Source organism: Ostrea edulis, chromosome 10 (genome assembly GCF_947568905.1).
Source record: "Ostrea edulis chromosome 10, xbOstEdul1.1, whole genome shotgun sequence".
Lineage (NCBI taxonomy): Eukaryota > Metazoa > Mollusca > Bivalvia > Ostreida > Ostreidae > Ostrea > Ostrea edulis.
The window spans coordinates 46,308,486-46,323,522 of NC_079173.1; the positions used below are offsets into that span (position 1 = coordinate 46,308,486).

Genomic DNA, 15,037 nt, shown 5'->3' on the forward strand with positions numbered 1-15,037 from the left:
TTCTTGCGACAAGACATTTCTTTTTGGTCCAAGTTTCAAAACTTTTGACATTAACCCTTGGAGAAAACCTAACTTAAGACAATATCCAGTGGCGGATTTAAGGCTGAAGCGCAGCCCTCCACCTAAAATTTTCAAATTTAAAGTATATCGTGATGTCTTGTTTAGAAAAATGTACTTAACGATATAAGATATGGAATTCTCGCCACGTTGTGAGGCAGTTATGTTCATTTAAGAGTTCATTGCTATCTCTGTGCTTTATATATAAAATACTTCGAATGCAATGTGTATCATGTATGATCCTCTTAAAATGTACGTTAAATAAGTGTATTCCATTTCCATTCGCCATCACCGTGTAGCGTGTGACAACGTGGCGAAAATTCCATCGTCATCGAAACTTGCCTAGATGGTCGAGCGGTCTAGAGCGTTCGTTACACCTGCTATGAAATTTGGTTCCGCAGGTCGTGAGTTCAACCCTGGGTAGGGGCGGAAGTGGGTATCCAGATAAAGTGAAATTTTCTGTGCTTCACACACACACACACACACACACACACATATATATATATATACAAACATGTAAACCCAACTAAATAATATATATATGTATATATATATATATATATCCAATGATGGCTAAGTACACATGATCCACATCTAATAAATAACACTTAGCGCTTTCGCCGTGTAGTTTGGCTCTTCAGGGTGTAACAAGCTGAACAAAAAGACGTCTCAACTACAATGCGATAACTTAGTACATTGTGCTCTTTTTGTTATGTGTACTTAGTCATCGATGGATATATTTTTTTCTACTTATTCCCGATATTATGGACATTTTGTGCAATTTTACTATATATATATATATATATATATATATATAATCCCGTGTGGATCCGGGTTAGAAAAGGTCCTCAGTACCCCTTTGTTTATCGTAAGAGGCGACTAAATGGGGCGGTCCTTCGGATGAGACCACAAGAACCGAGGTCCCGTGTCGCAGCAGATGTGATATGATAAAGATCCCTCCCTGTTCAAAGGCCACAAGTGCCGAAATGGGTCTAAATTGAGCAGTCATTCATCAGCAATGATGGCATCACGTCTCCATTTGAGTAAAAAATATTGAACGGGACGTTAAACAATACCTTGACCTCAAGAAAACAGCAGCGTAATGTAATATTTTTCATGAACATAATGATTTTTATAGAAATTGAAAAATCTCAGCAGTGCCAACGTGACTCAGGTGAACGATGTGGCCCATGGACATATTGTGATATAGTATGCTACGGTTCCATCATCTCTCATATTAACGACCTATTAACCAAAAAACCGATGTGTTGATAAAAGTTCTTTCTTAATTGTCCTAAAATAAAGTTTCAACACATAGCATTTGACCTAATTTTTTTATCACAGTTTCATCCTGAAAACTTATATATATTTTCTTTATTTTTCGGCCAAATGTAATGTTTTTGTGGAATGATATATTTCAGTGCATTACATCATAATATAAAAGTTCAACGCTTTTTAAAAAATTCAAAATGAGGGAATAGCATTTTTTGTCATTAAAAAACTAAGAACTGTTTGATTCACGGATAAGTTGTTTATCATGCGGGGATGTGATTTCACAATTTTCATGTTTTTAAAAAAAAAAAAAATCAGAATTGTCATTCAAATAAGGAATAATTAGAGAACGAGAGAGAGTGTGAGTTATAATCTCTGGTCATGAATTTACAAACTACACAAAAATTCTATGAAAATACATGATTTAATATTTCTTAAAAATAACCATATATCACATCGAGCTGAAATGAAAATGTAATCAATGTCCACCATCACTAGATAAGGAAATGTAATCAATGTCCACCATCACTAGATAAGGAAATGTAATCAATGTCCACCATCACTACATGAGGAAATGTAATCAATGTCCACCATCACTACATGAGGAAATGTAATCAATGTCCACCATCACTAGATGAGGAAATGTAATCAATGTTCACCATCACTTGTTGAGGAAATGTAATCAATGTCCACCATCACTAGATAAGAAAATGTAATTAATGTCCGCTATCACTAGATGAGGAAATGTAATCAATGTCCACTATCACTAGATGAGGAAATGTAATTAATGTCCGCCATCACTAGATGAGGAAATGTAATCAATGTCCACCATCACTACTTGAGGAAATGTAATGAGCGTCCACCATCAGTGTAGATGAGGAAATGTAGGCAATGTCTGCCATCCCTTGATCAGGAAATGTAGACCAGATTCATTGGCTGAAGGAAGGGTAATGGTAATCGTAAGTCATCTGTAAAACATGAAATAACATCATTGAGTCATTTCTGTAAATTTGCGAAGAAACACTTTTCTCAAGAGGTAATATTTACATTGTATATATATATATATAGATAGATAGATAGATAGATAGATATACAAGAGTTAAAAATGTTGCGTTTCATTAAGCGTAAAAACAAACTAAAATTTGAAGTTTATGTTTTGTTCGTTTTCATATTAAAATTTTGATACGATCTTAAAGCCATATTTCACTTTAAGATTATGTGACACCACTGGGAAAATTAATTCTTACATCTACACCAAGATACACCGCTGGCAACATGTTTTAGGATCAGCTTCTCCCCTGGCATCCTCGTCATCAGAGTCAGATGTCCCCCTGCCATCCTCGTCATCAGAGTCAGATTTCCCCCTGGCATCCTCGTCATCAGAGTCAGATTTCCCCCTGGCGTCCTCTTCATTAGAGTCAGATTCTTCTCTGGCGTCCTCGTCATCAGAGTCAGATTCTTCTTTGGAGTCCTCGTCCACACTGTCTGGATAGTCTAAAGGTATCAAAACACAGAAGGTAATCAATCAATCACAAATCCTACATCAAAATCCAACTCGGTCATCCAAGTATCAATACTTCAAAAGAAAACTGATCACTAGCAATCTTATTGAATTTTCTCTATAACTGAGGCGGAGGTTAAACATATAATCCTGTAGAAGTGGGCCCGGCCTACCACGGACAACATCAATTCTGTATTGATAATTGTAATGTAATTAACGATTGATCAATTGTAGAAGTGGGCCCAACCTACCACGGGCAACATCAATTCTATATTGATAATTGTAATGTAATTAACGATTGATCAATTATTCAAATTCAATCATGTAATCACATTCATCACACATTACATGACATGACAGGATTCAAGGCTATAAGCCTATAGGTCACATTGCTCACTTGATCACACAGTAGCTTTTTCTTCTTGATTTATAACAAAAAATCATTACTGTGCATCAATTCATATTGGTCATGTAGGAGTTTAATTCAATTCACATCCACACTACTGTAGTATAATAATTGTATAGTGAGAAGATTTATTTTGTAGCACATGACATATTCTCCTGGGGCCAGTGTACCCACTTATTGCATTAGAAATACACAGTGTTATATACATATCACTAGCTGTACATGAATCTTAACAATGTATTCTAGTTGACATTTGCCCTTTGCAATCAAAATTTTTTAGTGACAACAATTGGGATGACAATGTATCTAACTGGAAAATTCAGAAATCATCATCGTTGAACCAAGGGCATTATATTAAATCAAACGTCAAAAATGTTGATTGTATGCGTAATTAGTTATATCAAGTTTTATCTTCATATTCACAAAATACACCAAAACCAACAACACCCAACATCCAAAGTGTCGGATCGAATAGTAGGTCAAATGAATAAGGATATAAAATGCACAAAAATGACCAACAGCACGAACAACAGTGAATTGTCAAATTATCGGGTATACCTCTCCCTTTCTCAGGACGATAGAATTTCTACATAAAAATGAAAACTAAATAGAAAAGCAAATTAACACTTAAAGTAAACCACAAAAGCTGATAACAAACAAAACGTCTCCATGTTGAAATTAAGTCGTAACTCACTATCCCTGTAATATAAGTATACAATCTTCTTTGGAATATTGCTTCCCGATTTCACAACAATCCGAAAATCTAAATGACTTTAACTAAAGAACATTGTCTACAGTTGACATCAGCCTCCAAACCTAAAAAAATAAATGCTAACAAAAGTCAGATTTTGATCTGGTGAAGAACAAGAAGCCCATGGGCAACATGGCTTACCGGACTCACATTGACTCATATTTAAAGATTTTTTCCTATATATGCATGTAAAACTTTGATCCCTATTGTGTAGGGCTGTCATAGATCCAAAAAATTTGAGGTCGGGTCGGTTCTAAATTTTTAAATTCAGATTCGGATATATCGGTTTCGGTTTACATAACTTGTTTTAACACAATAATTACTCGGGAACGTGGACTGGGTTTAGACTCGACAACCATGGTACTCGACACAGCATTGTCATTTCTCGTTTCCATTCCATGTTTTCAATGTTTTGTCATTGACGATGTCGGTTCGAACCTGTGGCGTATTTTCAATGCGTTTGACATATCTTACATACTGTCATTGTTTATAGTTCTGTCCAAAATGCCATCATCTGACCATTGGTCAAAATATAGCCACCTTTAGGATTTTGACGACATTTCGTTTCAACGGATTTCTAATATTGATTCTATTTTAAAAAGCAAACCCGAACCGAAATACAAAAAAATGGAACCCAACCCAACCCAAACAACACAACCCGCACGGTTTTTGGTTATTTTGGGTACCCGTTGCAGCCCTACTATTGTGGCCCCAACCTACTCCCACGGCCATGATTTTTTTTCCAAAATTGAATCTGGACTATGTCAGGAAGCTTTCATGTGAATGTAAACTTTTCTGGCCCAGTGATTTTTCAGAAGAAGATTTTTAATGATTTTCCCTACACACATATATAAAAATATATATATATGTAAATCAACTTTGATCCCATATTGTCGCCACAGTTTACCCTCAGGGCCATAATTTCAACAAATTTCAATCTGCACTATGTTACTAAAAAGGAAGTATTGATATAAATTTCCACTCTCTTGGTCTAGTAGTTTTTGAGAAGATTTTTAAAGATTTTTACTATTTATTTCTATGTAAAACTTTGACGACCCCCCCCCCCTTGTGGTCCCATCCTGCCCTGGGGACCATGCTTTTTACAAACTCAAATCTGCCCAAGGTCAGGAAGCTTTCATATAAATTTCTACTTTCCTGTGTCCCAGTAGTTTTTGAGAAGATTTTTAAATATTTTTCCAAAATATTTGCATGTAAAATTTTGATCCCATATTGTGGCCCCATCCAACCTTCCAGGGTCCATAATTTTAACAAACTTGAATCTGCACTATGCCAGGAAGCATTCTAGTAAATATCAGCTTTTCTGGCTCTTGAGAAGATTTTAAATGGCCCCACCTTATTTCTGCATTTTTGTGATTATCTCCCCTTTGAAAAGGACATGGCCCTTCATTTGAACAAACCTAAAAGCCCTTCACACAAGGATGCTTTTGGCCAAGTTTGGTTGAAATTGGCCCAGTGGCTCTGAAAAAAAAATCCAAAATGTATAAAGTTTAAACAGACGGACAGGCAGACAAACGACGGACAACAGGTGATCAGAAAAGTTCACGAGAGTTTTCAGCTAAGGTGAGCTAAAAACCTAACTGCAAACTTATTCCCTTCATTTCCACATGTTTGGATCCCATTTACCCAAGGCTGTTCTGTACTAAGTTTGATTGAAACCCAGTGGTTCTGGAGACGAGGTTGAAAATGTGTAAAGTTTAGAGACAGACTGATATATGACAGAGAACAGGTGATCACTTTTTTGTGAAGTTTGAATGATAATCTACTAATTAATTTTACTTGGCCTTACAGAGAACGGGTGATCAGAAAACCTCACTTAAGTTCATGTGAACTAACAAGAGGCCCACAGGTCTTAACAGTTACCTGAATATTAAAACCCAAACGTAACCAATACATGCGCGGTTTGGCACGCGCCTTCGTGTACCCCCAGATAAGTATGGGGAGCAAACTATAAGAAGTTTGAGAGAAGCCATTTGATATCCAATCCATATAATTTCGTTGCTTACCATTCCTTAGCTGCTGTTAGAACAAGAAAGACGTCAGGTGAGACTTTAACTTTCATTATAAATACTATGATGTTGTTTTAAAAAAGTAATGTGTGTGGTATATAAAGCAGAATAATAAATCGTACAATGGGCCGGCATGTCTCGGTTAAAAAAAACAAGAGGCCCAGGGGCCTTATAGGTCACCTGAGTATTATGTAACAACCTTCCAATGTTTGAATTAGGTTTGTGTTTAAATATAAGAATTTTACTTTTGGATGGAAGAAACATTGAATAGCTATGTGGTCAGCCCCGCCTTTGCACCAGAACCCCTGACCCAGGGGCCATAAATTTCAGTTTTGAAAGAAGCATCCTTGATCATCATTATCATACTATTAGTTTGTCTACTTAATACCCAGCAGCAGAGGAGAAGATTTTCAAAGAAATAAAATGCATTTTCACTATATGATCAATAGGGCCCCACCCTAATACCAGAACCCCTGACCCAGGGGCCATAAATTTCACAATTTTGAAAGAAGCATCCTTGCTCATCATAATCATGCTATTGGTTTGTCTACTTAATACTCAAGGACAGAGAAGAAGATTTTCAAAGAAATAATGCATTTTCACTATATGACTTATAGAGCCCCACCCTAGCACCAGAACCCCTGATCCAGGGGCCATGAATTTCACAATTTTTAACAAGAGGTACTGTGAGCAATGCTCACTAAGAATACCCCCCGCTTACCCCAATCTCCCAAAGGGTGTTGGTAATAGATATAAACTACCTCTTTTCTGAGTGTTGCTTCTTCGATGTCCAGTGCGCATGACCTTTGACCTTTTGACCCCAAAGTCGATAGGGAACATCTTCATCCCATGGGTAGTCCATATGTATGATATGGTGACTGTAGGTGGAAAGGATAACGTTTTAGAGCCCCGAAACCATATTGCTACTTCAATGTCCAGTGCGCGTGACCTTTGACCTTTTGACCCCAAAATCGATAGGGATCATCTTCATCCCATTAGTAGTCCATATGTATGATATGGTGACTGTAGGTGGAAAGGATAACGCTTTAGAGCCCGGAAACCATATTGCTACTTCAATGTCCAGTGCGCTTGACCATTGACCTTTTGACCCCAAAATCTGTAGGGATCATCTTCATCCCATTAGTAGTCCATATATATGATATGGTGAATGTAGGTGGAAAGGATAACACTTTAGAGCCCGGAAAGCATATTGCTACTTCAATGTCCAGTGCGCTTGACCTTTGACCTTTTGACCCCAAAATCGATAGGGAACATCTTCATCCCATGGGTAGTCCATATGTTTGATATGGTGACTGTAGGTGGAAAGGATAACGCTTTAGAGCCCGGAAACCAGATTGCTACTTCAATGTCCAGTGCGCTTGACCTTTGACCTTTTGATCCTAAAATCGATAGGGAACATCTTCATCCTATGGGTAGTCCATATGTATGATATGGTGACGGTAGGTGGAAAGGATAATGCTTTAGAGCCCGGAAACCATTGCATCTACAGACGGACGGACGGACAGACGGACAACTCGATTCCAGTATACCCTCCCACAACTTGTTGCGGGGGGTATAAAGAGGCATCCTTGCTCATCATTACCATGCTATTAGTTTGTCTACTTAATACCCAGAGACAGAGAAGATTTTCAAAGAATTTCTACATTTTCACTATATGACCAATAGAGCCCCACCCTAACACAAGAACCCCTGCCCCAGGGGCCATGAATTTCACAATTTTGGTAGAGGGCTCAATGCTCATTATAATTATGCCCACAGCTTGGCTTCTTAATGTCCAGGAGTAAAGAAGAAGATTTTTTTAAAATTACACTGATTTTGATGGTTTTTGCCCCACCCCTCAGGCCCCAAGGGGGGAGGGACCACGAATTTCACAATTTTTGTTCCCCTTCACCCACAGATGCTATATGCCAAAATTGGTTGAAATTGGTTCAGGGGTTTCAGAGAAGAAGCTGAAAATGTTCAAATGTTAACGCACGACGAACGACGATGGACAAAAACAGATAGCAATAGGTCAATAGGTGGAAAGGATAATGCTTTAGAGCCCTAAAAATGGGCTGAAACGTCTGGACCGAAGTGATGATCTATAAAAACCAAAGAAATTGATCCATGAATGTTGTTATTTTTAACATTTGGGCCGAAATGTCACTGGGCCGAAGTGTCAATTTACTATAATGTGGAAACACAATAAGGGTGATGTTGGCAAAATGAACAAGATGTGTTTGTGAAACACAAATGCCCCCAATAATGGCCAATTCCGAAGATGGTCAAGGTCACCAGGGCAAATATCTTGGTACCAGTAGAAAGATATTGTCAAAAGAAACGCAATAAGGGTGATGTTGGCAAAATGAAAAATATGGGCCGAAGTGTCTCATACGGAAATATCTTGGGCCAAAATGTCTTTGGGCCGAAGTGTCTCAAAAATTTGGGTTGAAGTGTCAATGGGCCGAAATGTCTGACATTCGTTTTACCGATTGTGTACACGTATTATATTTACTTTTCATTACATTACAATGAAGGTACGATATAAACAAGAGGCCCACAGGCCTTATCAGTCATCCGAGTACTAGTGAAAAATGATCTTTATATACTCCCAAAGGCTACATGAAATCTAGAGAAAAAAAATCCTACTCTGAATATCTAAGCTAAATTTTAACATTCAGCAAAAGTATAAAACAAGATGTGTTCTTACAACTTCAATGCCCTCATCAGTGCATACACTGATGAAATGCTTCACACAATATAATAGGCATAATAAGATTATAATATTGAAATGTAATTATGACTAATTTGGACCCATCCTAGAATAAAAACCCTGGGTTGTGAAATTCACCATTTGTTGTTCATCTTTTTTCTGCTATTCCTTAGTATGCAAATTTTATACAGTTTTATACAGTATTAGCAAACTTACATATATAAACACTATAATACTAAGATTGTACCCACCCTGGGGTCAAAACCCTTACCCCGGGGATCATGAAATTGACAATTTTGGTAGAAGCCTTCCTGCTTTACATCTTAATGCATTTAGTTTTACTTAAACATGTGCCGTTCTAGAAAAAGAGGACAGTTTTTGTCCTGCCCTCAAGGCCCCAGGAGTGTAGAAATCCTGAATTTTACAATTTATGTCTCACTTTTTCCAAAGATGCTTCATACGAAATTTTGAGGGGAAAATTTTTTAGGTGTGCGGTAGTACCGGTATTTTTCTGGTACCGGTATGTACCACGGTACACGAGGCGAAATCCCGATATATTCAAGTCTGATAACTCTTAACAAAAATATATAAATTGAAACAAGAAAAAATAATTAAAAGAAATTTGTGTACGCAGTGACTCACATTATTTACATCGTTCCCTCGTGGTGATGTAATGAAAGGCAAGTCTAATAACTGTACACAATCAGTAAAACATACGAAGTATAAAACGCAATGATTTGATTATTAATGATATGAAAAGAAATCAAAATTAAAGAAAAAAAAAATGATAGAAAACATTTCATTAAGTAATTATTTTAATATATACGGTAGATTATAGAAATTGTTTTTATGTTAATTGGTTTATGTGGGTCGAATACCATTTCCGCCTATTAGGCAAACCCCAAGTTAAAAAAATAATATAAAATGGCAGATGCAGATTTGTGCATTCGAAACCACCGTTCTTCGAGCGAGTACAAATTCCTGCCAATTCTGAACGGCGAGTTAATGTGTTTGAGGTGCAAAAATGTAGGAATTGTGGTCGAAGAACAAGAACACATTCGTGCGCACATGTTCTCGTTATTGTCTTTAGAGAAAAGGACAGGCATATCCTACATGTAGAAATTCTCGTCATTCGCGACTCTAAGAACTTGACTTTGAGATCATGTCAAATAAATTCCACAGGTTTCCCCCTATTAATTATTTTGATTGTCGTCCCAGTCAGTAGTCTAGTCACAGTCGATTCTATTCATGATACAGAGACACTGCTATATTGTATGTACGATATACTTTTATGTTTGTATTAAACTTTTGTTCTGTTAACTGGTTTCAAAATAGATTTAAATAGGATACTTTCCTTATTATTTATATTTGAATAAATTAAATGCAATTTACAATCAATAAACTAATAACTGCTCATTATATACAATAAATCACAACTAAAATCCACTAAAATTGAATCATAAAACTAAAAGATTAAATCTGCGGTATACCATGGTATGTACCGCGGTATTTTGCAAATACCACAGTATACCGCGGTACATTTAGTTTCTGCGGTACCCAACTCTAAAAAAAAAATTGGAATTATAGTTATCAAGAGAAAGTTAAAAATTAGTCAATTTTTATATAGTGAAAATCACTGGAAAAATGTTTAAGTCCAATTATAATACAAAATTAATACATATAAATTCAAAGATTTGGATTAAAAATGACTAAAAAAAAAAAACAATTATAATACATTGAAAAATCACTGAATTTTTTAAAGTCCAATTATAATACAAAATTAATACATATACATTGAAATATTTGGATTAAAAATTACTAAGTTTTAAAAAAGGAATACAATTTTAATACAGGACATGTTCCATGAAAAATGCTTGTATTGACTCCCATTGGGAATGTCTTTTCAAAGTGCCAAACTGTGGTAATTTTTTGTGGTAACTAAAAATATTAACACTCAGGATCAAGAAAATGTAAAAAATAAAATTATAAAAGTATTCTTTCACTTTTAATTTCATTTTTTTAAAAACGGTTGCTAACATCACATTTTTATGACGGAACACTTGACGGAAAATGACATTAGCAATTAATAAATCTTCTGTTTACTAAACAAGTTATGAAATTATTCAACTACATGGCTCTCTTAATGAAAGGTTTAAATGTAATCTATATACATTACATCGAGACCAATGTTTGTTGTGCTTTAATAATGACCCAGAATCTTTTATTTTCTGTCAATGCTAATGTCAGTTCTTGACGGAACTTTTTTATGCTAATGTTATTGTTTGACGGAACAAAACCTTGTGGAACTTTTTCGCAGTGATGTAAATCATGATAGACTATAAATAGTTTCCCATGACGAGTTTTTATTGCAATAAAATAGTCTTTGAATTCATAAACCGGTAGTTTGACGTACGATTTAGTACAAATAGAACGATTTCTTATGCTAACGTCACATGTTGCTAACGTCAGCAATTTTGACAGAAAGTCTATCGCTTGAAGTTTTACACAAGTCTAGATACTTCATTCACTCAACATGCCATGCAATTGGAAAATCCCATTACAACGCCCCTTGCAGGGAGAGTTAATTGTAATAATAACAAAGAACCACAACTCTTACAAGGGTTTGGTAAAGAAGTGTGCTAATGTCACATTGTGCCGAGTAGAATTTGACAGAATAATGTTAGACCAAATATCAATGTAATTTCTTCAGTCAGATATTTTGTTTAAAGAAGATAAAATCTGTTCCACAATTAGATTATGACTTTTAATACTTAATTCCAGAAAAATAATCAAAGCAAATTGTTTTGCAGTACATCTCTATGTACATATGTCCATTAGTGCTAACGTCAGTATGTTTGACAGAACGAAAGTTACAAAAACTGTTTACTTTGAATTTACTTTTGTATAATTTGTTTTCATAAATAGTTTGCAATTTTTTTTATAAAGATTAAGTAAAAGTACATATATTTTATGTTACATTTTTTTCACCCCTTGTTTTCTTATATAAGTTGAAATAAAGTATCCGAGAAGTTGGGTACCACTTCTCACGGGAGTTAATTCTGTCAATTTTTCTCATATTTTGAACATTCATATACCAAAATAATTTTAACAATTTATATGTGGCAAAATATTTTTGATTTTATAATTAACTCTAGTCCATTCAAGTTTGTAATTAACAACATTCTTTACTTTTTAAGCATATTTATCTTTAAATACGGAGGGGAAAAAATTGACGGACATTTATGCTAATTTGGTGGAATTTGTCACAGTCAAAATGACTAAGTTTAATTTTGATACAAAAATAATATGCTTGAAAAAAAAAAAAAAAAAATGAAGTCCCTAAAAATACAAAAATAATATATTGAAAATAATCTAAGTCCAAAATGATACAAAAATAATACCCTTTAAAAAATCAAAGTCAGAATTTAATGCAAAAATGAGTTACCCATTCTTTAAATTTTTTTTTGTGATACAAAAATAATATATTTTTTCTGTATTAATTCAAAAAAGTACAAAAATGACTGTATTAATAATATATTAAAAATTTACTTTCATGTATTATTTTTCAATATGGAGTCTATTGTTCACACATTTAATACCTGACAATATTGGCCCCACCCTGATACTAAAACCCCTACCCCTGGATAATCAAATTTACAATAATAGTAAAGGACTACTTGTTATTTTTAGCTATTCAATTAGTTTTAATTTAGTATCAATGGCACTAAAGAAGATGTTATTTAAGTGTTTTGCACATAAGCACTATATAGTAAGTTTGGCCCCACCATGCGGTCAGAACCGCTGGCCTACCCTGGGAATCATGAAATTTACAACTTTGGCAGAAGCCTTCCTGCTCTAGTTTCCCATGCATTTAGTTTTTTGTAGACATGTGCAGTTCTTAAGAAGATTTTTGAAAATTTGTCAACTTTGGGTAGTTTTTGCCCTACTCCAAGGCTCCAGGGGTGATGGAGTCATGAGATTTACAATTTATGTCCCCCTTGTCCCAAAGCTGCTTCATACCAAATTTAAAAAAGAATTGGACTGGTAGTTATCAAGAAGTTAAAAATGTTCAATCGTTAACGAATGACGGACGACACATGACGGCGGACGACAACCATTTGCAAAAAGTCACCTGACTTAACTCAGGTGACCTAATAAAGTGAGTCACTACGTACACAAATTTCTTTAATTATTTTTTGTTTTATATATATTTTTTTTTATTTTAATTCAATTTTATATTTTTGTTTATAGCTATAAGATTTTAATATATAGGGATAGTTTAACTCCTGTACCACAGTATATTCCGACACCAGAAAAATACTGGTACACCGGTATACCGATAATACTGTGCACCCGCTAAAAATTGTATTATTCAATGAATCATATAGTGAAAATTAGCACTGCACTGCAGAAATAATTTTGAACCTTGGGTGTGTAATATATTTATATACTTGATTACACAATTTCTAATGTAAGTGGCACAAATCTTTCATAAATCTACATTTAAAGTCACATAAACACTTTCATTTTGAAAGTGTTTTTGGAGGGGGGACATTCATCAAAATATGTGAATTCACTCATTAATGAGATTTGTAAGCTATAGAACCCCTAAAATCATGGGACCTATTCAACACAGAGACTGGGTGTAATGTACATGTTAAATGTCAAACAGTACACAATGTAGATTTTGTCCACACCTGCTGCAGAAATTAACGCCATTCCAGGGAAATACACAACATTTTACAGAAATACACAACATTTTACAGAAACACACAACATTTTACAGAAATATACAACATGTCACAAGCCAGAGCTGTGTTGATATCACTGATATTTACATTCTTGGCAGCTGTGAAAAATAATCATTTTTATCATTCTTAAATTCATAAATTTAGCTGAAGAAAACAAAGAATTCTGAAATTTATCAGGGAGCACAATTAAAAGTAACTCTGATTATAACTCACACTATGAATAAAACTAAACACTAAATTTAATTATAACTCACCCTGTAATTAAAACTAAGCACAACCTATAATTATAATGCATTGTAATTAAAACTGAACATTAATTACCACTATTTATATCCTGCACTGTAATTAAAACTAATCACTACTTCTAATTATAACCCACACTGTAATTAACACTAAACACTACCTTTAATTATAGCCCACACTGCAATTAAAACTAAACACTACCTTTATCTATAACCCACACTGTAATTAAAACTAAACACTACCTCTAATCATAACCCACACCGTAATTAAAACTCAAAATTTTCTATAAATTTATAACCCAGACTGTAATTAGTACTAAACATTACCGCTAATTATAACCCACACTGTAATTAAACCTAAACACTACCTTTAATTATAACCCACACTCTAATTAAAACTAAACACTACCTCTAATTATAACCCAGACTGTAATTAAAACTAAACACTACCTTTAATTATAACCCACACTGTTATTAAAACTAAACACTACCTTTAATTATAACCCTAACTGTAATTAAAACTAAACACTACCTTTAATTATAACTCACACTGTAATTAAAACTAAACACTACCATGACTACCTCTATAAATTTATAACCCAGACTATAACTAAAATTAAACACTACCTCTATTTATAACCCACACTGTAATTAAAATTAAACACTTCATCAAATCATAACTCACACTGTAATTAAACCTAAACACTATCTCTAATTATAACCCACACCGTAATTAAAACTAAACACTACCTCTAATTATAACCCACACTGTAATTAAAACTAAACACTACCTTTAATTATAACCCACACTGTAATTAAAACTAAACACTACCTCTAATTATAACCCACACTGTAATTAAAACTAAACACTACCTTTAATTATAACCCACACTGTAATTAAAACTAAACACTACCTCTAATTATAACCCACACTGTAATTAAAACTAAAGACTACCTTTATTTATAACCCACACTGTAATTAAAACTAAATACTACCTCTAATTATAACCCACACTGATTAATCATGTTTTTTTGTTGTTGTTTTTTTGTGAATTCTAAAAACGTTGAACTTTCAATAAATTTGAAATCACAATACTTTTCTCAAATCAATAACATCAAAACGTATGACTTTTCAATATTTTACACGACCATTTCTCACGATAAATTAAAAACTAATTACATACGTATATATACATAAACACACACATACATATATACATACATATATGTATATTTAAATCATACACTATAATACTTTTAAGAAAATTAATATATAAGACATATAGATATACATTCATATACATAAATTCGATATTT

General features: G+C 34.1%; 2 protein-coding genes across 6 annotated transcripts in view; both read right to left on the reverse strand.

Annotated features, from left to right (window-relative positions):
* Positions 1-15,037, reverse strand: part of LOC125682792 (uncharacterized) — a 196,451-nt gene that overhangs the window by 125,182 nt on the left and 56,232 nt on the right. The gene's annotated exons all lie outside the window — the stretch shown is intronic.
* Positions 1,735-15,037, reverse strand: part of LOC125666278 (uncharacterized) — a 141,588-nt gene continuing 128,285 nt past the window's right edge. For 4 of the 5 annotated variants that reach the window (XM_056151550.1, XM_056151552.1, XM_056151553.1 and 1 more), the window contains 2 exons: positions 2,577-2,823; positions 1,735-2,297 (listed from right to left, as the gene is read on the reverse strand). In XM_056151550.1, coding sequence (XP_056007525.1) covers positions 2,579-2,823 — 245 coding nt within the window. In that variant the 3' untranslated portion in view covers positions 1,735-2,297; positions 2,577-2,578. The remainder of the gene's footprint in view (positions 2,298-2,576; positions 2,824-15,037) is intronic. The other variant, XM_056151554.1, reaches the window with a different exon arrangement.